General features: G+C 42.4%; 1 protein-coding gene across 9 annotated transcripts in view; it reads right to left on the bottom strand.

The window, feature by feature from the left end:
• Positions 1–21,916, bottom strand: part of LOC144685385 (uncharacterized) — an 81,539-nt gene extending 59,623 nt beyond the window's left edge. For 8 of the 9 annotated variants that reach the window (XR_013577715.1, XM_078549793.1, XM_078549788.1 and 5 more), the window contains exons 1-2: positions 21,760–21,916; positions 11,017–11,373 (exon numbers count right to left, since the gene is read on the bottom strand). Coding sequence is in view for 8 of the 9 variants with exons in the window: in XM_078549793.1 (XP_078405919.1) it covers positions 11,017–11,215 (199 nt within the window). In the remaining variant the exon portion in view is untranslated. Of the gene's footprint in view, positions 1–11,016; positions 11,374–15,867; positions 15,947–21,759 lie in introns of all 9 variants that reach the window. The other variant, XM_078549787.1, reaches the window with a different exon arrangement.
• Positions 21,917–24,388: the final 2,472 nt, after the last annotated feature.

The following is a 24,388-nucleotide window of genomic DNA, read 5'->3' on the forward strand; positions in this document are numbered from 1 at the left end:
GGGGAAGAGGTGTCTGTAGAGGGAAGGATGCCAGGATTAAACAATAGAAATGGGTGAGGTGTGAGGTTTTGGCTGATTCCTTTTGGTTATTTATACAAAGTTTAGCCCCCAGAAATTAAGTCAATGATGGAGATATGTTGTATCTGGTCTGCAGAAGGGATATGAATGATGGCCAAATGTTTTGCTCTCATTCCATGTTTTCTCATGTATAATTTCTTAACGTTTTATGTAGCAAAGTGTGTTAGATGAACAAGCACTTGTGGAAACACTGCTGGATATGCTAATGATTCCCAGCATTCCCATCTATTTTAAAGGGAATTTAAGGTGGGGGATCTGTGGGCAATCCATCGATGTTTTGGCCAACAGAATTTAAGATGCAGCCTCATTAAAATCTTTAAATGATACCTGCTTCCTGGGAGCAGGATCATTGCCCACTCCCTGCCCCACCTCCATTAAAACTGGAAGTGGGTGAGTTAGAGGTAGATTGGAGTAGGGTTTGAGTCTTTTATAAATTTTTACATCCCACCTGATTTTGGGAGTTACAATTTTACTCTCAATATTAAATCTTAAACGAGGGACAAATCACAGATCTGGATCACAAAACTAAACTAAGTATATTTTTTAATAAAATATATAGAGATATACTCATTGCTATCTTTAAAAATTTCAAACTGGATGGCTGAATCTAGGGGGAGAATTTTCTCCCATCAGGCAGGGTGGTCGGGAGCGGGCACGGGCGGGCGCAGAACCAATCGCCGCCTGCGATAAGCTGCATGCCGCCATTTTACATGGGCAGGCCAGTTAAGGCCCGCCCAGCATGATGCAAGCCCAGTAGCGCTCAACGCTACATGTGCAGGCTGGGGGAGGAGGGAGAGTCGAGGCCTGTGCTCTTTTGTGCAGCTGCCTCAGAGATTTCAGTTCAAAATAAAGAAAGTGGAAAATCATTTACACATGTCCCCTCATGTGACAGCATCACATGAGCTGGGACATGTTTATCAGATGTTTGAAAAATATTTATTAATTTAATAAACCCTTCATGAAACCTCATCCCACCCATGGATGAGGTTTTATGAAAAATGCGAAGGCCACCTGGGCTCTTCACCTGCCCGCCAACCTTAAGGTTGGACGGGCAGCTCTGCCAATTTGGTGAATTAGTTAATTAACGGCCTTAAAAGGCCTTTGACAGTTTGGCGGGCGCACAGCGCGCCCCCGAACGGAAGATTGGAATGACGCACGGTGACGTCGGGACGCACGCCCGACATCACCGCACGTCATTTTACGCGTAGGCGTGCAGGGCCTGCCCCTGCACCGCAGAACAGAAAATTCAGCCCTATGTCTGTCCGTGACCCCAAACAAAAGAAGCTATCTGAGTATTGGGGAAACTTGCACATCACAATCCCTGAATAGTCACTAACAATCTGCCGGTGGGCTGCGCAGACCAAATTCAAAGAGAACAATACAAAGGCCATCTGCATTTCATAACCCAGGTTGGCCAACAAGAGTCTGCTCGTCTGCTAAGACAAAGGGCCTGCAACCTTCCTTTCAATTCTGAATGGTTGAGACATTTAACGATCTCAAGGACCCAGACGAAGGATACCCGTCTTGTCAAAGACAGTGTGGAGAGATGGGAGTCATGTGACATGGGCCTCTGGCTTGTGGAACAAGTAATATTGTCTTGTTGAACTGCAAATCCTCGGTCTGACTTTTTATCATCTGACTAGCAGCCTCACCGACAAGGTGCTCTGACCCAGAGTGGACACCTGGTTCCATCTACACTACTTCTGCTGGAAATTCTGTACCACCGCCTAAAAGACTGATCCACCTTTGCATGCCTAGCTCATCGTGTAAAGTCAACACCATCAGAAAAGTGAATTATCAAGCACTGGTTTTCAGCTCTCTGACCTCCATGAAGGAATACCTCATTGAATTTTGATTCTGGACTCTGGAGCCTTCCAATGTTTCTTTTCTCTGTGGTCTCCACACTGTAAATCTTTTCTCTATCCCAATTTTACTGTTATGAATGCAAAAGAGGCAACGGTGTGACACTCCTTATGCATTTTGAGTTTGTGCAAATAAACTAACCCTTTGAAACAAAAACAGAAAATGCTGGAAAAACTCAGCAGGTCAGACAGCATCTGTGGAGAGAGAAACAGAGTTGACGTTTCGAGTCTGTATGACCCTTCAGAGCTATAAAGTAGAAATGTGATTTCTACTTCACTGTAGCTCTGAAGAAGGATCATACGGACTCAAAACGTCAACTCTGTTTCTCTCTCCACAGATGTTGTGCAACCTGTTTTTCCAGCATTTTCTGTTTTTGTTTCAGATTTCCAATATCTGCAGTATTTTGCTTTTAACTAACCCTTGAGTTCATCCTATCTTGAGTTTGCTCTGGGGTTATTAATAGAAAACTGGATCACAAAAACCAAGGGGTTGGGGAATATGCCACCGCTTATAAAGAGGGAAATCAATCAAAACACCTTTCCGTTTACGGACAGGTGATGAGAGGAGAAAATAGTGCTTTTTAAATTAACGCCACCTCCTGTCCGTAACACCACCCAAGATCTGTGGAAAGACATGCAGCTAGAATCAGTGCTTTACCTATGAAAAACCAAGTCTACTGTTACTTGGTTGACTATATTATTAAAAGCAGCATGGTGGAAACGCATGCCAGAACAAGAGGCACCAAGGGCCATCCTAAATTGATGCTTATACTTTGTCTTAATTCCTGTGAGCCAAAGGCATGAATTGGACATCCAATCAGGCAACTCACTGGTTGGGGATGAATCTGTCAGCTGTGGCCCTTGGCTAAGTCCAGGGGACAGTGGGTGTGGGAGTAGGTTAGGATGGCCTACTGTTATTTTGTTGGAGTTATCAACAGTCACAGATTGTAACTCTTTCGAGTACATTCACAGTTCTTGGTTTCCGGGAGTGGGACATGAACCCACAACCCTCTGATTCAAAGGCGAGGGTGCTATGAACTGAGCCACAGCTGACACCTCGGTAAAGCACTCTTCACCTTCTGACTTCACAAAAGTCGTCAAAATTTGGCATTATTCTGCCTGACCTTCCAGTAATCCCTTTAAGAAGGCCTGGTTAAAATAGTCTAATCTTGCACAGTGCCGTCTAGTCTAATTGAATTTAGAATTCTAAAATGGATGTAAAATAACCATAACCACATTGAATTTGTACTCAAGCACCTCTAAATTTAGGTCAGCCTGAATCTCCAAACTTGATAGTTGCATGGGTCCAAAGAATAGATCATGTCAATTTCTCCTATAAACAACAGCATGTAAAACAGGAGTTTCGGGCTGCAGCAGATTTCCTTACTGTCCTGTGAGCAATTGGCTGTTTTGAAAGCGTTTTGAATAGTGCCAGAAAAGAATGCGATCACAGCTTTTTATTACCAAGGCATTTTGCACTGGATCCCTTGAATTTATATGTTATTAGCCTCGATTACTGGTAGTCTTATGAGCAGAAAACCATTCAACTCATTTACAAAACGAGTTGCTATGAAACTCACGCTACAAAAGCCTACTTAAAATAAACAAATTAACCCTTCTAACAAAATCAGTCAGAGGAATGTCACATGAATACATTTAAATATCTCAGCTAAAATTGCCAGCTTATAATCTAACATGCTTTGCACTTTTCTGTATAAATTGTATGCTATTCAAAAATTGTCTTCTGTCTTGACTTTCCTTGGATATCTACCCAATCCCTGCAAAGTTTCTCAGTGGGAATTCACTTTAGTAAGGAGACCTGCCAACTGCCTGAACCTTTTATTTTGCTGCAATAGACTTCTTACAAGATTTGCTGTGGTCACAGTGGCTTGCTCCCTGTTAACAGCAGCTGCCCTACCACCACATCCCCAACAGCTTGGTATCATTAACAGGTAAAACAATACGTTTCTCAGTTTTTGAATTATTTTCTTCAGAGGTCAGAACTAATTCAGATGCATCAATGAACATTGTTTTCTTCAAGGTAGAATACTGATACTGCCCAGATTCACAGTTCAGGTGAGGCATTTTCTTTAAATTTGATTTCTCATCAGCAGCATTTGTAATGCCTTTTCTTCTAAAATAAAATTGGATGCACTGTGCCCAAATCCTCCAGAGGGCACTTTTTGAATGTTTTAACACACCTATAACTCTGCTGAGCCCGCCTTCCTTCATTTCAGTGGCACAGTCACATATCTACTGAGGCTATCACTGTCCTGTATTGTCTGTGAAGCTAAGTCATGTTATGAATGGGTGACAATATATGGTAGCAGTCTGTTCATTCCTTGTACATCAAATATGAAGTTGTAGCAATGAAACAGGAAGTTCCTCTGTTGCTTATTGTGTTACTACAGCATCTGAGCATCAAATAATACAACTATATTTCCCCTTAACAAGGTAATCTTGTTGACTATTTCAGAAACAGAACCTTATGCAAAAAAAATGCACTATTTCAAGGTCCAATTTTATTTTTTTAATTGCTATTAACTTCACCCCACCTCCCTTTCAGTGCTTTTTACTTTTAGGAATTAGATCACAGTAATGTGACTCAATGTTTTGTGTTGTGGTGATATAAGAACCCAGAGTTACTGCGCAGAAACTATGGAGTTTATTGCCATTACTATTTCACACAACACTGTTTGGTAAATGGACAGCTGGATAATGCTTTCAAGCTGGTTTTGTGCTGACAGAACTACAAATATTCCCTCATTCAGCTCAACAGGTGAAGATAAAGGGCTGAAGGCTGTATGTAAAAATTTGTGTATTGCTAACTTTTGTTTTTAACTGTTTGGTCTGCTGTGATCTGTTGAATAGTTCAGAACAATATCAGTCTGTGCATTTATCTTCTAAGCCATTTTATAAATGTACTCATTCACGGCAATTTACACCATTTGTTGGCTTTATGATCTGACTACGTGGAGGGGGTGGGCTGTGTTCATTGCAATGGCCTTATTGCCTAGGCTGATTTTTGTGGAACCATGCCTCAAAAATACTTGCCTGTTGGCTCCTCTGTGGATAGACCACCAGCTGATATCAGGTGGGATGTGTGCTGTGTATAAAAGCCCACTGATGCAAGCAGACACTATGGCTGCCCAGCAGTAGGCCTGGGAAGACCCTAGCGACAATGTCAAGAAATGGGCAGCATTTTATTCCCCACCACCACTGCTGCCAACTCTGGTTGGAATTATTCCCGGAAGTTCTCCATCACATGACTTCCCACTTCCATCTGCCCGGCTAGTAAAAAAGCTTTTTGCCCATCTGCAAGATCTTTATCACTAAAACAATGGGCAGAATTTTTCGCTGAGCAGGCGGGTGCGCGCCCAACCCGCTCGAGCATGAAATAGCGCACAATGACATCAGGCGAGCCCCGTCATCGTGCATTTGCGCTACATTTCGGTCGGTGGGCACGCACAAGAGTTGGCAGCGTGCCCGCAAACAATTAAGAGGCCTATTAAGGCCATTAACGTTGTAATTACCGGAGATTTTTTGTTTCCCATCCAATGTTACGGTTGGCGGGCAGGCGAATCGGCCAGGCGAACTTTGCCTTTTTGAGGAAATGTCATCCAAGGGTGGAATGAGGTTTCCGATATTAATTTTAAAAATGTTTGGACAGAATCTTCATCATCCATATGTTCAGACTGATTCTGATGCGTGGACATTTTTTTCAGAGTTTTAAAATCTTTATTTGTTGCTTTTGAATTTTTCAGCTCCCTGAGGCAGCTCTCTGCCTGTGAGCGCTCCCCTGCGCCCATGCTGACTTCAGTGCTCGCCCTCCTCCCACCCCCACCCCGGCAGCGCAGAGTATTTCAGCACACCTTTCATGCTGGCTAGTCGTTAATTGGCCAGCCAGCGTGAAACCGTGGTGGGGGGACCGATAGCGGTCGGTGGTCTATTCCCCGGCCGCTCCTGGACCCGCTGATTGTGGGCACCCGCCAAACTAAAAATCCTGCCCAGTGGAGTTCAATAAAATGAAAGAAATGCACAATACTTTGTTTTAATAACTGGAGACTCCAGAACAATCCTGGGGAGTTGTCAACCCCTCAACCACTGACTAGGTGCTACCTGTATACACTAGACAAAGGCCTAAATAATATCCCCACCAGTGTCCCAGTGTTTTTTTTTGATGATGCTATTAAGCTTCCTTTAGTTTTCACCTTAAAAACGTAATCTGAAAGTTTGAAGTTTTATTTTAGTCAATTTGTTTTCACAAAGTTCTTAAACTCTTTAAAATATAAAGAGTTCTCGAGTCGAGAGGTAATGCCTCTCATCCCTAGTATCATCTCAATAAATTTCTTGAACCTCCTACAATCGATTTAACAACTTTATATTTTGCACACAGCATAACGTAAGTAAGTGTCTAAAATTTTAAATCTTGCGCCTTGATACCAGAACAGATGCACTAAAACAGCAAGAATTACATTCAGGGCAGTGAGGCAAACAGAACCAAGATTGGATTTGAAATACCTAAAACGAGATCAGGGCTGTTCCAAAGCTCACCAGGCCTTCCTGCTTAGTAAAGATGCTGCCAGGCCTTTAATAATATCTTATGGTCAATTCCATTCATCTTAAGTGTGTTTATTCTAACGAAAGATTCATCATTACAAATGCTGGTTACCAGATTGCAAGCACAGTCACTTGCATCCACCAGCAACGTGCATTGGGCCATATGCATTTAGCATATTTTAAAAGTCTCAAGGAGCTAAACAGGAAAGCTTTCAAACAAAATTTGATACCAAGCCATGAGATTCAGCCATCAGAACAATAGGCTGAAAGGTTAATCAAAGGTAGATTTTAAGGAGCTCTTAAAAGTGGGAGGTAACTGGAGAGGTGGAATGGTTTAGGGAATGAATTCCAGAGTTTAGGGCCAAGGCCACTGAAAGCATGGCTGCCAATGGTGCAGCAACTAAAATAGGGAATGCACAAGAAGGCAGAATCAGAATATAGAAAGAGGTTTTAGGGTTGGAGGAGGTTAGAGATGGGGAGTGGCAAGGCCATGGAGGGATTTGAAAAGAAGAATGAGAATTAAAACATTTGAGACATTGCTGACCTACATTGGCTCCCAGTTAAGCAAGCACAGGGTGATAGGTACATGGCGTTTACTGTGGGTTAAGATGATAGATGAATGGGATTTAGGGAGTTTCGCTGGGAGTCCTCAACATCGACTCCGGAAGTCTCATGGCATCTGGTCAAATATGGGCAAGGAAATTACCACGTACCACCCTTCCTTAGCTGATGAATCAGTGCTCCTCCACATTGACCATCACTTGGAGGAAGCTCTGAAGGTGGCAAGGGCGCAGAATGTACTCTGGGTGGGGACTTCAATGTTCACTTCAAGAGTGGCTCGATAGCACAACTACTGACCAAGGTGGTGCAGTCCTAAAGGACACAGCTGCTAGATTGGGCCTGTGGCAGGTGGTGAGGGAACCAACTAGAGGGAAAAACATACTTGACTTCATCCTCACCAACCTACGTACCACAGATGCATCTGTCCATGACAGTATTAGTAGAAGTGACCACCACAGTTGCGGAGAAGAAGACCCGCCTTCACATTGAGGATGCCCTCATCGTGTTGTGTGGCACTACCACTGTGTTTACGTGGGATAGATTTCAAACAGATCTAGCAACTCCAGACCGGGCATCCATGCTGTGGGTCATCAGCAGCAGCAGAATTGTACTTGAGCACAATCTGTAACCTCATGGCCTGGCATATCCCCAACTCTAACATTACCATCAAACCATGGGATCAACCCTGGTTCAACGAAGAGTGCAGGGGGGCATGCCAGGAGCAGCACCAGGCATACCTAAAAATGAGGTGTCAACCTGGTGAAGCTATAACACAGGACTACTTGCGTGCCAAACAGCATAAGCAGCAAGTGATAGACAGAGCTAAGCAATCGCACAACCAATGGATCAGATTTCAGCTCTACAGTACTGCCACATCCAGCTGTGAATGGTGGTGGACAATTAAACAACTCACTGGAGGAGGAGGCTCCACAAATATCCCCATCCTCAACGATGGAGGGGTCCAGCACATCAGTGCAAAAGATAAGGCTGAAGCATTTGCTACAATCTTCAGCCAGAAGTGCCGAATGGATGATCCATCTCGGCCTCCTCTAGAGGTCCCCAGTATCACAGATGCCAGTCTTCAGCCAATTTGATTCAATCCACATGATATCAAGAAGCAGCTGAAGGCACTGGATACTGCAAAGGCTGTGGGCCCTGACAATAATCCAGCAATAGTACTGAAGACTTGTGCTCCAGAATTTGCCATGCCCCTAGCCATGCTGTTCCGGTACAGTTACAACACTGGCATCTACCCGGCTATGTGGAAAATTGTCCAGGTATGTCCTGTACAAAAAAAGCAGGACAAATCCAATTACCACCCCATCAGTCTACTCTTAATCATCAGTAAAGTAATGGAAGGGGTCATCAACAGTGCTATCAAGCAACACTTGCTTAGCAATAACCTGCTCACTGACACACAGTTTGGGTTCTGCCAGGGCCACTCAGCTCCTGACCTCATTACAGCCTTGGTTCAAACATGGACAAAAGAGCTGAACTCCCAAGATGAGGTGAGAGTGACTGTCCTTGACATCAAGGCAGCATTTGACAGAGTGTGGTATCAAGGAACCCGAACAAAACTGGAGTCGATTGGAATCAGGGGGGGATCTCTCCGCTAGTTGGAGTCATACCTAGCACAAAGGAAGAAGGTTGTTGTTGTTGTTGGAGGTCAGTCATCTCGGCTCCAGGACATCATTGCAGAAGTTCCTCAGGGTAGTATCCTCGGCCCAACCATCTTCAGCTGCTTCATCAATGACCTGCCTTCCATCATAAAGGTCAGAAGTGGGGATGTTCGCTGATGATTGCACAATGTTCAGCACCATTCACGACAACTCAGATTCTGAAGCAGTCCATGTCCAAATGCAGACCTGGACAATATCCAGGCTTGGGCTGACAAGTGGCAAGTAACATTCGCGCCACACAAGTGTCAGGCAATGACCATCTCCAACAAATGTGAATTTAACCATCGCCCCTTTATGTTCAATGGCATTACCATCACTGAATCCCCCACTATCAACATCCTGGGGGTTACCATTGACCAGAAACTGAACTGGGCTAGCCATATAAATATTTCAGCTACAAGAGCAGGTCAGAGGCTAGGAATCCTGCAACAAATAACTCACCTCCTGATTCCCCAAAGCCTGTCCACCATCTACAAGTCACAAGTCAGGAGTGTGGTGGAATACTCCCCACTTGCCTGGATGAATGCAGCTCCCACAACACTCAAGAAACTTGACATCATCCAGAACAAAGCAGCCCCGCTTGATTGGCACCACATCCACAAACATTAATTCCCTCCACCACCGACACACAGTAGCAGCAGTGTGTACCATCAAAAGATGCATTGCAGGAATTCACCAAGGCTCCTTCGACAGCACCTTCCAAACCCATAACCACTACCACCTAGAAGGACAAGGGCAGCAGACACATGGGAACACCACCACCTGGAAGTTCCCCTCCAAGTCACTCACCATCCTGACTTGGAAATATATCGCTGTTCCTTCAATGTCATTGGGTCAAAATCCTGGAACTCCCTTCCCAACACCACATGGATTGCAGTAGTTCAAGAAGGCAGCTCACCACTGTCTTCTCAAGGGCAACTAGGGATGGGCAATAAATGCTTGCCCAGCCAGCGAAGCCCACATCCCACAAATAAAAAAAAATAGTGTGGACTAGGACGCAGCCAGCAAAATTTTCCAAGAGCTGAAGTTTATGGAGTCTGTAGGATGGGGAGGCCTGCCAGGAGAATGTTGGAACTGTTAAGTCTAGAGGGAACAAACAAACAAAAGGTTTCAGCAAATGATGCGCTGAGGCAGGAGCAAAGTAGGATGATGTTCATTTTTGCCACACAGCTGTTTGTAAGGAGTTTGTGCCCATATTGTTAGAAACAGCCTGGGTTACTATGTTACCAATGCTTATATAAGCACCATTATGGAAAATATTATATTCTGTTTTAATTCTGTTACTGGCACTGATATCATCTGGAATGTGCATATCTACTTCATTTTCTGAACCTGCTGAACACAAATATTAGAAAATTACTGTGTTAAACTCAAATGCAAAGCACCATGTTCATCTCAAAGCACTTTCTGCAGCAACGCAGATTTAAATGCTTAGAATTCTGCTTTCTTCTAAAGCTGTACCTAATTGTGCTGTGATGTTGCACTGGTCAGTCCAGTGCAGCAAAAGTGTCAGGTGTGCAAGAAGGAATTGCAGTTTATTAACCACCTGCATTTATGGGGTGGTATAGCTCTTTCCTAACATGTATAGAGTTTGAGAATCCTCTGCATGCTATTTGTAATGCAGAGCTTAATAGGTCTGTGTCAACTTTTGTGTATTTTAAAATAAATGGTTAACACCAATGTTAAAATAGCGTACTCAGGAATTTGATGCAAATATGCTAACCAGTGCACTAAAAATAGTTGCTGAGGAATTTCAATCTAGAGTGGCAGTCTCTTCCCCTGCTGTCAGGATTTCTCCTGATCACAGGACAGCTTCTAATTTGAAGTGGCGTACAATAGAAAATGACCCCTAAATTGTGAGCCTTTATAAAGTAAAATTAGGATGGACTCCTTGTGCACATGAAGGGATACAGCCACATGTGAAGGAAAATAGTGCCTGATTTAAAAAAAAAACTATCACATTAATATGGAGAAGCACCAGTGGACCTAAATTTCACTGTAAATGTAACGTGACTGGTAAGTTTAAAAAAAATTGAGGTGGTTCTGCAATGAAATAGTAGTGATTAAGTGATAATACATATCATTAGAGAGTTGAGGTCACCTTCACCAATGAAATATAACTAGGCAGCTCACAGTTATCCACTGTATCTTCTTGGTGTTTCTCAGCCTAAGTCTTGGACAAGTTTTTGCCACCACACCGTAGTGGATAACAAAGAATGCCAAAATGGGTACTCTAGAGGTGATACAAATTTGTAGTGCAGTATTTGTTTACGAACCATTTCCATTACTTTCGATCCCATTTTTTTGTTCAGGGCTGTTCTCAGGATGCCAAACTTCACGGCTCTCCTCTTGCAGAGAATGCAGTTGTCCATCTTCCCCCACCAGAAAAGCAATCTCATTACTTTCAACAGAATCTTCTCCAGTGATGGGATGGGTATCTGGGCTCCTTGCTCGGTGGGCCTCTCGAGAATTCATTTCTTCAAGTACAGCCTTGGCAGCTCCTCACGATTGGCACAGTTACAGTAGAGAAACAAGCATCGGCTCTTGGCTGTGAAATTTTGTTTTTTTTGGTCTTGTCTCTTAATGTTTCCTATTTTGTCTTTTTCAAGGGTAGTATTTGATAGCCACAGCACCTATAAATAAAATAAATAAACAATTGCAGTTCTAATTATGTTTGATTTAGATACTCCACACTTAAATACAGTTAAAAATATATAAGGTACATCTGTTCTGATGATGCCACTTTCAAAAACAGTTCCTCTGACATGTCTTCCTTAACCGAGATTTTCAACCCACTGTGGTTGACAGGGCCCTCAACCGTGTCTGGCCCATCTCCCACGCATCCGCCCTCACACCTTCCTCTCCCTCCCAGAACCATGATAAGGTCCCCTGACATGTCCTCCTTCTTCCTTAACCGAGGTTTTCCACCCACGGTCGTTGACAGGGCCCTCAACCGTGTCCGGCCCATATCCCGCGCATCCTCCCTCACGCCTTCTCCTCCTTCCCAGAAACATGATAGGGTCCCCCTTGTCCTCACTTATCACCCCACCAGCCTCCGCATTCAAAGGATCATCCTCCGCCATTTCCGCCAACTCCAGCATGATGCCACCACCAAACACATCTTCCCTTCACCCTCCCTGACGGCATTCCATAGGGATCGTTCCCTCCGGGACACCCTGGTCCACTCCTCCATCACCTCCTACACCTCAACCCCCTCCCACGGCACCTTCCCATGCAACCGCAGAAGGTGCAACACCTGCCCCTTTACTTCCCCTTTCCTCACCGCCTAAGGGCCCAAACACTCCTTTCAAGTGAAGCAGCATTTCACTTGCACTTCCCCCAATTTAGTCTACTGCATTCGCTGCTCCCAATGCAGTCTCCTCTACATTGGAGAGACCAAACGCAGACTGGGTGACCGCTTTGCAGAACACCTTTGGTCTGTCCGCAAGCATGACCCAGACCTCCCTGTCGCTTGCCATTTCAACACTCCACCCTGCTCTCATGCCCACATGTCCGTCCTTGGCCTGCTGCAATATTCCAGTGATGCTCAACGCAAAATGGAGGAACAGCACCTCATCTTCCGAATAGGCACTTTACAGCCTTCCGGACTGAATATTGAGTTCAACAATTTTAGATCATGAACTCTCTCCTCCATCCCCACCCCCTTTCCGATCCCCCTTTTTTCCAATAATTTATATAGATTTTTCTTTTCCCACCTTTTCCCATTATTTTTAAATGTATTTCCATCCATTGTTTTATCTCTACCTTTTAGCCCACCCTACCCCCTCTAGGGCTATCTGTATCTTTCTTGTCCTGCTTGCTACCCTTAATGTCACCTATTAGCACATTTCTTAGCTAATATCACCACCGTCAACACTCTTTGTCCTTTTGTCTATGACATCTTTTGGCAATCTCCACCTATCGCTGGCCCTCTATCCAGCTCTACTTGTCCCACACCCCCCTTAAACCAGCTTATGTTTCACCTCTCTTCCATTTTTCCTTAGTTCTGTTGAAGAGTCATACAGACTCAAAACGTTAACTGTGCTCCTCTCCGCAGATGCTGTCAGACCTGCTGAGTTTTTCCAGGTATTTTTATTTTTGTTTTGGATTTCCAGCATCCGCAGTTTTTTGCTTTTATAAAAATATATAAGGTTTTGAAACAAACGCGTGGGTGGGTTTGTCAGTTGCAATTGATTCTAGTTACCATTAGTGGGATGTTTTGCTTGAGTTTGTGAAATCCATGATTTTCAGATGACACCTAGAGTTATTTTTCCCTAGTATTTTCGATAATAAAATTTCCCATTTATGACAGTGATCACACCTCCACAAAACAACATAATTACCAGAACTTATTTATGCAACAAGACAATTACACGCTGTATCACAAAAACATTTTGGCATCATCAACTCTTACATCTGACAGCCATTGTGAGGAAAAATGTAGAGACTGATGAATTCAGCAGTTAACAAATTCAAAGAGAAAAACACAACCACTGTTTCACTGGCTTCAACCATCTGGCATTTTTTTTGTTGAAAAAAGCAGATTGGCCCCAAACATCCAAGTTCCCTTATTGCCACGAACTCTGTTTTGTGTATGCATACTCTGAACATTAGCAAGATACAAACGAAAAGACAATCTTGTGACTCTGAGCATATCCAAGCATACAATTCTAGAATATGAACAATTTCACACTATCTTTGTTCAAACCACATTGGCAACATCTCTTAAATTCAGGTCCAGATCCTAACCAGAAATGTTCTAGCCCCTAAAAGATTTAATTTGCTCATATTAAGATGTTCATTCATACCTGTTTAAGAATACTTTGTGCAATATCTTTTGTGCCACTAAATCTCATGTTGAAAATATGCAGCAGAATCACAGAAGTTTACAGTGGAGGAGACCATTCAGCTCAGTATCCAAGCTAGAGCAGTTCAAAACTAGTCCCACTGTCCTGCTGTCTCCGCTAGCCCTGAAGCCTCCTCCACTTCACTTCAGATATTTATCTACTGTTCCTTAAGATGATTTACGGTCTCAGCCTCACCACTCCTGGGGCAAAGCATTCCATTTACAACTCTTTTTGACAGCCAAAAAGCTAACAGGCACAATCCCACCCCACCCCACCCTTCCAAAAATGTCAGCATTGCAAGACTTAACACAAAATGCGAGGGATTGAGTGTGTGAGCTCCAGAGAAGACTGAGGTTCATATCTCTAACCATCAACTTTTCTAAATACGTGACAAGTTTTCATGTGAAACAATTGTTTTGAAAGCCAGTTTTCAGGAATACAGAATTAAACCTTTGAAAACAAAGGTAGCTTTCTACATTGATTTTAAATTCCAGAAAAAGTGTTTTTAAACTAATGCCCTCAAAATGGTGAATCTTTATAAATCCCCATTGCTGTAAAAGCTAGTAAGAGATTTATTTGATACACACATTGCAGTCTGTGGCACAAGATTTATGTTCCTTTTAAAATCTTTTCATGGGCATTCAGTACACAAATAGTTAAGCATGGATATTCCAGCCACTGAAAACTGTCAGAAACTCTACCTCAAATTAAGAATTCATTTATTTTGCTTTCCTGTGGGAAAGATCTGTTCTCAGAGAGAAAATTAGAAACATGAGTTTCTCATCGGGCCTTTCTCGACGCCACTCATTGAATAGATTCACAAAATATGGTGTTCAAACAAAACATTTCAGTTCGCTAAGTTTGTTTTGTTTAAGTCTTGTTTTTTTATTTAGTTGTTTTGTTTATTTAATTTAAAACATTTTGGCTGTTGCTGCACAAACCGAGTGGGATGGTGAAAGTCAGGAGATCAACGGCATTAGATGACAAGCTGTTAATTTTTTTTTGAAAATTTCACTCTCTGTGAAAGTTAATATTTTTAAGAGGGCAATTTAAACTGACCAACTCATCAGGAAACTGACAATCAGTTGCACTTGGTTTTACACCAAACATGACTTTGCTCTTGCCATGAAAACATCATAATTTTCATAATATTATTATGATTTATTGTAAATGTGGGTTAATAATAGGGTTTGGATTAGTTTCTCTGTGTGTATGTGGGATTTCATTGAATTGGAGACAGCTGGTCTGGAGGCTTTGAGTTATCAACAAGAAGCTCGGTTTGACATGCTAAATACTTAAACATGGTTGAAGTTTTAGAATGTGAGGTGTGAGGAACATATGCATTTTTAGATAAATGAGGTTAGTTTGAATTTCAAAGAGATGGTAAGATATTACACCTAGCCAGAAGAAGCTAAGCCAAACACTATTTATTTTCCCCAAGGGTTGCTGATAAAATTAGTACTATGAAGGATTTATATTATGAGAAAAGTAAAGTTGCAAAGATATACTGGAACAATGGAATATGCATTAAAAATGGAGAAACATGCATAAAGGAGATGAGGCTATGTGAGAGAAGAGAAGACATTCTAAGATCTAATACAAGTTTGAAAAGCCTCCAGGATAAAAGCAAAAAAACTGCGGATGCTGGAAATCCAAAACAAAAATAAAAATACCTGGAAAAACTCAGCAGGTCTGACAGCATCTGCGGAGAGGAACACAGTTAACGTTTCGAGTCCATATGACTCTTCAACAGAACTAAGGAAAATTCCTCAGATGCTGTCAGACCTGCTGAGTTTTTCCAGGTATTTTTACTTTAGTTTTGAAAAGCCTCCAGCATCAAGTTGCTGTCTACAGGAACCTAAGCTGAGAAAACTCACTCTGAATTCGACTGTTCAGGGTATTTGTGGCTTTGCCTGGGCCTGTTTAAATCTATTTCTTTTTACTGTTGCTTTAATGGAGATGTAAATGGGAGTCAGATTAATTATGGGGTTTGAGGAGTTATTATAGTAGTAACTTGTAGACCTATGTATGTGCTTGAAATCTTTTTTGTTAATAAATGTTTAATTTAGTTTTCTAAAAAATCTCTGAAGTCGTGGTAGTCTTATTGCTTCATTACTTCTGAATTCAAGGTATGCATCTCCAAATAAAATATAAACTGCAAAATTGTTGTGACCGCGTGATCAAGTTTCCCTCGTGGATTTGATCCACCCGGCACACATCATCTGCCACATCACCCTCTTCTTTGAAGTCAGTGGGGATAGAAGGCGGTATAAAACTGACCCTCCACCTGGCCAGTTAAGTTAAAATTACCCCCCTTATTTCACAGTTGGAATCCAGTTCTCAGCATGTTCCAGTTCTCCTGCAACATAAATGATGAGCAGTAGATAGTAACCAGCAGTGTTGAGCAAAAGATAGTAACAGCAGCATTTAGAAGAATATTAAGGAATGTCCAGGTGTAAAAGAATCAGGAATTATAGTAGAATGTGACTTTGATAAGAAACAAGGCTCATGTAAAGTAAGAAAGATTCTTGCAATAACTTGGGCAAGTTTCAAGAGTGGAGAGAGCTATGATCTTGTAAGGCCCTGCACACTGCCCTTGACACCATGGCCGCATTTGACAGCGTATGGCATCAAGGAGCCCTAGCAAAACTAGAGTCAATGGGAATCAGGGTGAAAACTCTCCACTGGTTGGAGTCACACCTAGCACAAAGGAAGATGGTTGCGGTTGTTGGAGGTCAGTCATCTCAGCTCCAGGACATCAACACAGGAGTTCCTCAGGGTAGTGTCCTCAGCCCAACCATCTTCAGCTGCTTCATCAATGACCTTCCTCCCATCATAAGGTCAGAAGTGGGAATGTTCGCTGACTGCACAATGTTCAGCATCATTCGCGACGACTGAGGTACTAAAGCAGCCCATGTCCAAATGCAGCAAGACCTGGACAATATCCAGACTTGGGCTGACAAGTGGCAAGTAACATTTGCGCCACAACAAGTGTCAGGCATTGACCATCTCCAAGAAGAGAGGATCCAACCATCGCCTCTTTATGTTCAATGGCATTACCATCACTGAATCCCCCACTATCAACATCCTGGGGGATTACCATTGACCAGAAACTGAACTGGACTAGCCATATAAATACTGTGGCTACAAGAGTAGGTCAGAGGCTAGGAATCCTGCGACGAGTAACTCACCTCCTGACTGCCCAAAGCCTATCCACCATCTACAAGGCACAAGTCAGGAGTGTGATGGAATACTCCCCGCTTGCCTGGAAGAGTGCAGCTCCCATAACATTCAAGAAGCTTGATACCATCCAAGACAAAGCAGCCGGCTTGATTGACACCACATCCTCAAACATCCACTTCCTCCACCACCGACACACAGAAGCAACAGAAACAAAAACAGAATTACCTAGAAAAACTCAGCAGGTCTGGCAGCATCGGCGGAGAAGAACAAAGTTGACATTTCAAGTCCTCATGACTCTTCAACAGAACCAAGTAAAAATAGGAGAGGGGTGAAATATAAGCTGGTTTAAGGTGGGGGGCTGGGGGGAGAAGTTGGGGGGGGGTGGTTGTAGGGACAAGCAAGCAGTGATAGGAGCAGATAACTAAAAGATGTCACAGACAAAAGAACAAAGATGTGTTGAAGGTGGTGATATTATCTAAAAGAATGTGCTAATTAAGAATGGATAGCAGGACATGCAAAGTACAGATAGCTCTAGTGGGGGTGGGGTGAAATAAGACTAAAAGGGCATAAAAGGGATAGATTTAAAAATAATGGAAATAGGTGGGAAAAGAAAAATCTATATAAATTATTGGAAAAAACAAAAGGGAGGGGGAAGAAACGGAAAGGGGGTGGGGATGGAGTTCAAGATCTAAAGTTGTTGAACTCAACATTCAGTCTGGAAGGCTGTAAAGTGCCTAGTCGGAAGAGTTTGTCTGTGACAACACCTCTTTGTTCTTTTGTCTGTGACATCTTTTGGTTATCTGCTCCTATCACTGCTTGCTTGTCCCTACAACCCCACCCACCCCCCACCCACTTCTCCCCCCACCTTAAACCAGCTTATATTTCACCCCTCTCCTATTTTTACTTAGTTCTGTTGAAAGGTCATGAGGACTCGAAACATCAACTTTGTTCTTCTCCGCTGATGCTGCCAGACCTGCTAAGTTTTTCCAGGTATTTCTGTTTTTGTTTTGGATTTCCAGCATCTGCAGTTTTTTGTTTTTGTTTTTATCACAGTAGCAACGGTGTGTACCATCTACAAGATGCACTGAAGGAATTCACCAATGCTCCTTCGACAGCACCTTCCAGACCCACGACCACTACCATCTAGAAGGACAAGAGCAGCAGGCAACTAGGGATGGGCAATAAATGCTGGCCCAGCCAGCGAATCCCACATCCCATGGATGAATTTTAAAAAAACATACAGGCACATGGAATAAGAAGCTAGGAAATGAAAGTGTCTTGTTAGAGAAAGGGACCCAGTTAACTGAAGTGACTCGGAATTAAGAACATTGAAGTGACTGAACTGACAAACAGCACTTTAGTGGTATTAGCAATGGAATAACATTAATTATGAGGTAACAACCAACCAAATGGTGGTGTAACTAGAACTGAGATTGAGACTATTTCAAAACACTGTTAACTTATCTTTTTAGAAACACATTAGTGAGATCAGTTGTTTTTAGTCAGCTCTTATTGACTGTATTCTCTAAAGTGCCATTACTCCAGTATCCTTTTTCTGCTCTGCCACTGAGGCTTTTCATCATCTACTGAGTTAGCTCTGATCTGTTCCTGTGGATGCCCATCATTCTCTGGATTCTACTCCCTTGCTGCTTTCCACTTGATTCTCATGACCGCTGACTCCACTAATCCTTCAGAACTCCTCCACCACTCTTTTTTTTGTGCTGGGTCAGATTGACTCCCCAAGTTCCTGATCTACGTCCTCATCTCCCTCATCTGCACTGACTTTGTGCATTTGCCTTTCACTTTCTCCTAGCTGCCTTGACTTCACTGCTCTTGGTCTATGGTTTTCAATCTCACTGCACCTTACTCCTCTGCCATGTGACTTGGGTTGTCCAGTGGAGAGTGTAACCCACTCCTCAAACAATTTCATGAGTGACTCCTATTCCCCAACTTTCTCTGAATCTGGGCATTGATTCATGATGCTCTAAGCTCAATTCATCATGTCTCACCACTGTGCATCTCCAACTCTCCTGTATGATCTCCTCTTTATCCTCTATTTGCAGTCAGAACATCCAAACTTCTGCTCATATCCTTATCTGCACCAAGTCCCACTCGCCCATCTCTCTTTTTATTTATTCACTCATGAGATGTGGGCATCGCTGGCGAGACCATCATTTATTGCCCATGCCTGATATTGTCAGAGCTTGGAAGTTTATAGGTTGTGACACGACTTCTGTTATTACTTACTTTCACTGAATCCATGCACTATTAACGTTGATTTGAATCCTACACCTCCAAACAGATTCGGTGACAAATACATTTCTTGGAAGTTCTTACATCACGATTCCTGCCAATTTGCAGAGTTTCTGGTCCTTCCCCTGTTTAGAATTTCATGAACCTGGAACTCCGAATCTTAGTACACTAGCAAGTTTGAAGCCACAAGCGTGCCTCAAAAGTCTGGCTTTGGAGAAATACTTCACATCTAACGATAATTGGTATTTTCCTGATTAACATTTGAGAGGATTGAGTTTTTGGCAAATTATCTATTGTGTCTGTGCCGGCTTTTTGTTGGGGTACTCTCTAAAACTAACCTAACTGCCCCACTTTCTTTCCGAATCCCTGTGTCTTTGTTGTGCTTCCATTAGCTATGCAAATTGTATCAAGCTTCAATGCAGCAGATGGTGGTGGTGGTGAGCTGCCTTCTTGAACCACTCCAGTCTATGTGGTGTAAATACACCCACAGTGCTGTTAGGAAGGGAGTTTCAGGATTTTGATCCAATGACAGTGAAAAAACAGCGAGTCAGGATGGTGAGTGGCTTGGGGGGGAACTTGCAGGTGTTGGTGTTCCCATGCATCTGCTGCCCTTATTCATCTAGTTAGTAGAGGTCATGGGTTTGGAAGGTGCTGTCGAAGGAGCCTTGCTAACATACACTAGTTTCTGTACTCCAATTTGAAAGTCTTGTCTCTGTATTTAAATCCCTTCATATGGCTTATTCCTCCCTAAATTATCATGTTACTGAATTATTTTCTTTAAGTAATTCAAGATGGTGGATAATTTTTTCAGTACATAATTAGACAATTATGAGAAAGAGACTGTACACATTCTCTTTTCAACCAAAGCCATTGATATTTTGAGGCAAATGTCTGGATACATTAGCCATTAGATCAACATGCAAAGATACTACTGCAGAAATTACTATAATTGCATGCACTAGATATGTCAATTGGAAATAATGGTAAACCAGGGAATGAACAGCAGCTCAGTCGGAGAGGAGAAAGGACAAATGAATTATTTCAGGTTTTTTGATCCTGACTGACGATTATAGCTGCAGTATGTTCTGTTTCTTGTTTAATATTTCTCTGCATTTTTGTTTTTATGTACAGATTATTTCCATAACTTAATGCAGCCTGCAAATGCGTGATCAGCATGAGGATTTTCTTTTCCTCTTGAATTTATTCAACCTCTGTAAATAGGATATTTCAGCATTGAACAATCATTTCACCTCTAACCGCTGTGACCTGAAATTGTGATGGAATCAACAGCAGGGGAACAAAAGCCATGCAGAGGTTGCAATTGTGTGTGTCCATAATACATTGTAGGGACTGACTTTAATTTTGATTACTTTAACCACCACACAGCAAAATAAAGTGGAAAGGATTTCACAATACAAAAATGAAATTGATAAACAACAAGCATGTTTATCACAGAGAAAAACACACTGGGCAGCAGATTGTTGGAGACAGCTTGCAGCATGATGATTCAGCAAAAGTATTAACTGGTGACCCTCATTGTGCTTTTTGCATGTCTTGCATCACCATCTTCAACTCAGTGAGAAACGGAACAACGAGAAACAGCAATTTAACCTCCGCATCTGGAGCTCTATTGCATACCATCTATTCTGCATATTTTGAAAATTTGCCAAAAACGCAATCCCATAAGGTGTCAATCAGGAGAACGCCAATTATCAGTCTATGAAGTATTTCTCCAAAGCCAACCTTTTGAGGCAAACTTGTGGCAGCAAACTTGCCAATGAGCTAAGATTTGGAGTTCCAGGTTCATGAAATTCTAAACAGGAGGAGGAGGAATCGTGATGTAAGGACTTGATCTCTTCCAAGAAATTTATTTGTCACTGAATCCGTTTTGAGGTCTAGAATTCAAATCAGCATTACTTTCACTGAATCCGTGCACTGTTAAATAATTATTGAAGTCTTGTCACAACCTATAAACTTCCCAAATGTCCAATGAATTTTTCTCACGCGTGGAACATTTTTCACCAGCGTGAGTTTTTAAGATGTTTTCTGTAAGTAGTACAACCATAGAGGTTTACAGCACATCAGGGTACCATTTCAATTGTGTCTGTGCCAGCTCTTAGTTGGAGCAATCTAGAACTAATCCAACTTGCCTTGCTTTCTTTCTGAATCCCTGTGTCTCTGCTGTTTCCAATAGTTATGCTGTATTGCATCAAACTTCGGTGGAATAGGAGTGTGAAACAACATCTGACACGTTAAATAAATGCAAATAAATGTTAATTGTAGACCCTTACCCCCAGTGTCATTCAAAAGTTACTTTCAACCGAATATTTAAAAGGTAAATTACAGAACGAAGTTATTGAGGAAATAATTAGTGCAAATAATAGATGAAAAATTAAGAACTTAAATCAAAGTGTTGAAAAGAGTGCAATCCCGCCCGTGGAGCTGAAAATCCCCCAATTCCTGACCTTGCTGCCCAGCTCAATCCAGCAATTTCTGGCGGATCAGCGGCTCCTTCAGGTAAACTTTTTAGCTGCGGATCACCTGGATCCACAGTGTTTGCGGGGGGGGGTCTTTCCAACTGGGCCAATGTCTATATTTTAAACGCTAGTTTCCCGCACCAGACAAAGGGTTTAGAGAGGAGATTCCCAGAGCTGCTCCCACTCTCTCTCCCTCAGACATTGTCCCCCCCCCAACGGCCAAAACACAACCGCCCGTCCGTCCGTCCGTCCAACTGACCTTTCGCCAAACCCGAGCCTTCGCACCATCTCCAACCCGATTACTTCTTTTTCTTTTCTCTCTTTTCTACATATTATCCGCCTATAAATTTTTACTCTTTCTTTTTTTACAAAAATAATAATAATTTCTTGATTTTTTTTTTACCTCACAGCAATTAGTCCGGGAGGGGGGCGGGGCGGGGGGTTTGAGCCGGCGTCAGTTGACGTCCTCTCGCGAGATGGTCGCCCGGGTGATGATTGACAGGTGAGCCCTGGTTGCTGCAGCTTGACCAGTGCCATGGGGACCAGGGAGGTTGTGCACTGGCTCTGCATGGCTGCAGGATGCAGGATGCTGCTGCTGCTGCTATTGTTGCACAGTGTGGGCTCAGGGTTTGGGGGTCACTCCTCCTAACAATTTGCATTATGGCCAATTGCTCTCTATTTTTTTTTGGCTTCAAGGATCCCTTATTCCAATGGAGGCCACCCCTCTCCCTATCTACTTACAATACTATCTAATACTCATAATACCGAAGTGCTGCTTGTACAAGATGTTTAACAATGCTTCAAGAAAACAGTTATTTATTTATACCAATGAGATGAGTACGCTGGCTTCTCATTGTAGAGTCTGTCTATCCTTGGCAGGAGCGCAGAGAACATGAGCCCTAAGCATAGGGGAGGGGGACAGCAGAAGCACAAGAGAACAGGAGCATGAAAAGAGCACAGCCTGGGAAAAGCAAAGCACAGTCTTTAAATCTTATTGAAATAATATAGGAACTATACGCCCATGCTTATGTGTAAGTATCCAGAATGCCACACCACTCACTACAGTCTGTGTATCAAACTATCAGTTCACAGCACATGGGGTTCTCTGAGAAATACACTCGGAGCTCCGGCATTTGAGTTTAAAATTGTGATTATTTCGAACTTCTGGGAACCACAAGACATAACAACAGGGAAACACTGGGCTAAGGGAAGGGCAGGAGCACTGTGACAGCAGAACACAGAAAGCAGGAACCAAGACAGAACAGGAGCAGCAGGAAAAGAGAAGCACATCAACCCCCACTCATCGCTTATGTTTGACCACTGTGCCTTGGGCAGTCACTCACCCATAAGGCCAGGCATAAATGGACCCCCTGGAAGGTTTTTGTGGACCCCAGTTTGAAGATCTAGACCATTAATTCTGGTTTTTACACTTAAAAAAAATCAAGCTGGATTGCGCTACTTGTAACTGAAAAAGAAAGTCTTGTACTTTACAGCCAATGTGCAGTTATTGACTACCATGGTTCCTACATTACAACAATTTGTACACAGCAAGCTCCCACAAACAGCAATGTGATGACCAGATAGCCTGTTTTTGTGATGTTGATTGAGCTGTAACTGTTCATCTGGAATAATACCCCTGCTCTCCTTCAGAATAATGCTATGGGATTGCTTACATCAACCTGGAAGGGCAGATGTTTAATGTCTGGATTAGCGTCTAACATCTCATTAGAAAGATGACACGTGCAACAGTGCAGGTCTCCTTCAATACTGCACTGCAATGTGAGCCTTTTTTGAATGTTTAAATCCTGGAGTGGGACTTGAACCCACAACCTTCTGACTGAGAGGCACGTGGGCTACCAGTTGAGCCACATGAAAAATGAAATGTCTGTATATATTCACAAAAATCCATTTGCAATTCTCTTGCCAGTCTTTTAGTTTCAAAGTCAGGTTGATGCTTTTCAAGGATAAGAATGTCTTGGGGTTGGCCTAGCACCTAGATAAATCATCACCACCACATTCAAAGCAATGAGCTATAAGTCAGTGGAATTCCTAATTAAATGTTATAATGCTCTGTTCAGACCGCACCTTCAGTGCTGTATCCAATTCTGGTTGCGGCAACACCAGAGACACAATTAAGTGCTGGAAGTAAAGTACAGAGAAGCCACAAACCTGATCCTGAACATCTGAATTATGAACAAAGTTTGGAGGAACTTGGACTTTTCAGCTTTGAAAGGAAGTGTCTGAAAAGTGATCGTATTGGAGGCATGTAGGATTGTTAAAGAAATGAGCAAGGTAAATCTGGAATATTAATTATGAATTAAGTCATAAAAACTGAACAAGAGGACACAGATCCAAAGTAGTGAAAGGTAAATTTAGGATTGCTAGCAGGATGTCCTTAAAACAAAGAGCAATTAAATAGATTTAGTAGTGAAGATGTGAAAACTCTGAAATCGTTTAAGAACCAATTGGATGCAACAACAGAAGAGACTTTAGAGCCATTCTGGAAGGATCAATTAAGATGGGTCAAAAACCTTCCTTATCAGCAAAACTGTGATTATACAAAATGCCATGCTTAATGAAAACTTGTCTGCTTCACCATGGTTTTAATTTTTATTAAATACTAATGGATCTCCTGTAACATTTCTCATGGGTAAAATAGATTAAGATTAATTAATTACATAAACCTGTGCCCCCTTGCACATTCCTGATACATAAAACTGTCAGTCACCCAAGCCAGTTATACACACGTCTGTTGGATAATTACAATTTGTTGCATAATGATTAAAACAATATCTAAGTTTCAGAAACATACAACACCTAAAAATATTAATATGATTATATGAACAATGAATGATACGAAGAGACCCATGAGGTCCATCCTGCCTGTT

Source organism: Cetorhinus maximus, chromosome 10 (assembly GCF_964194155.1).
Source record: "Cetorhinus maximus chromosome 10, sCetMax3.hap1.1, whole genome shotgun sequence".
Taxonomy (NCBI): domain Eukaryota; kingdom Metazoa; phylum Chordata; class Chondrichthyes; order Lamniformes; family Cetorhinidae; genus Cetorhinus; species Cetorhinus maximus.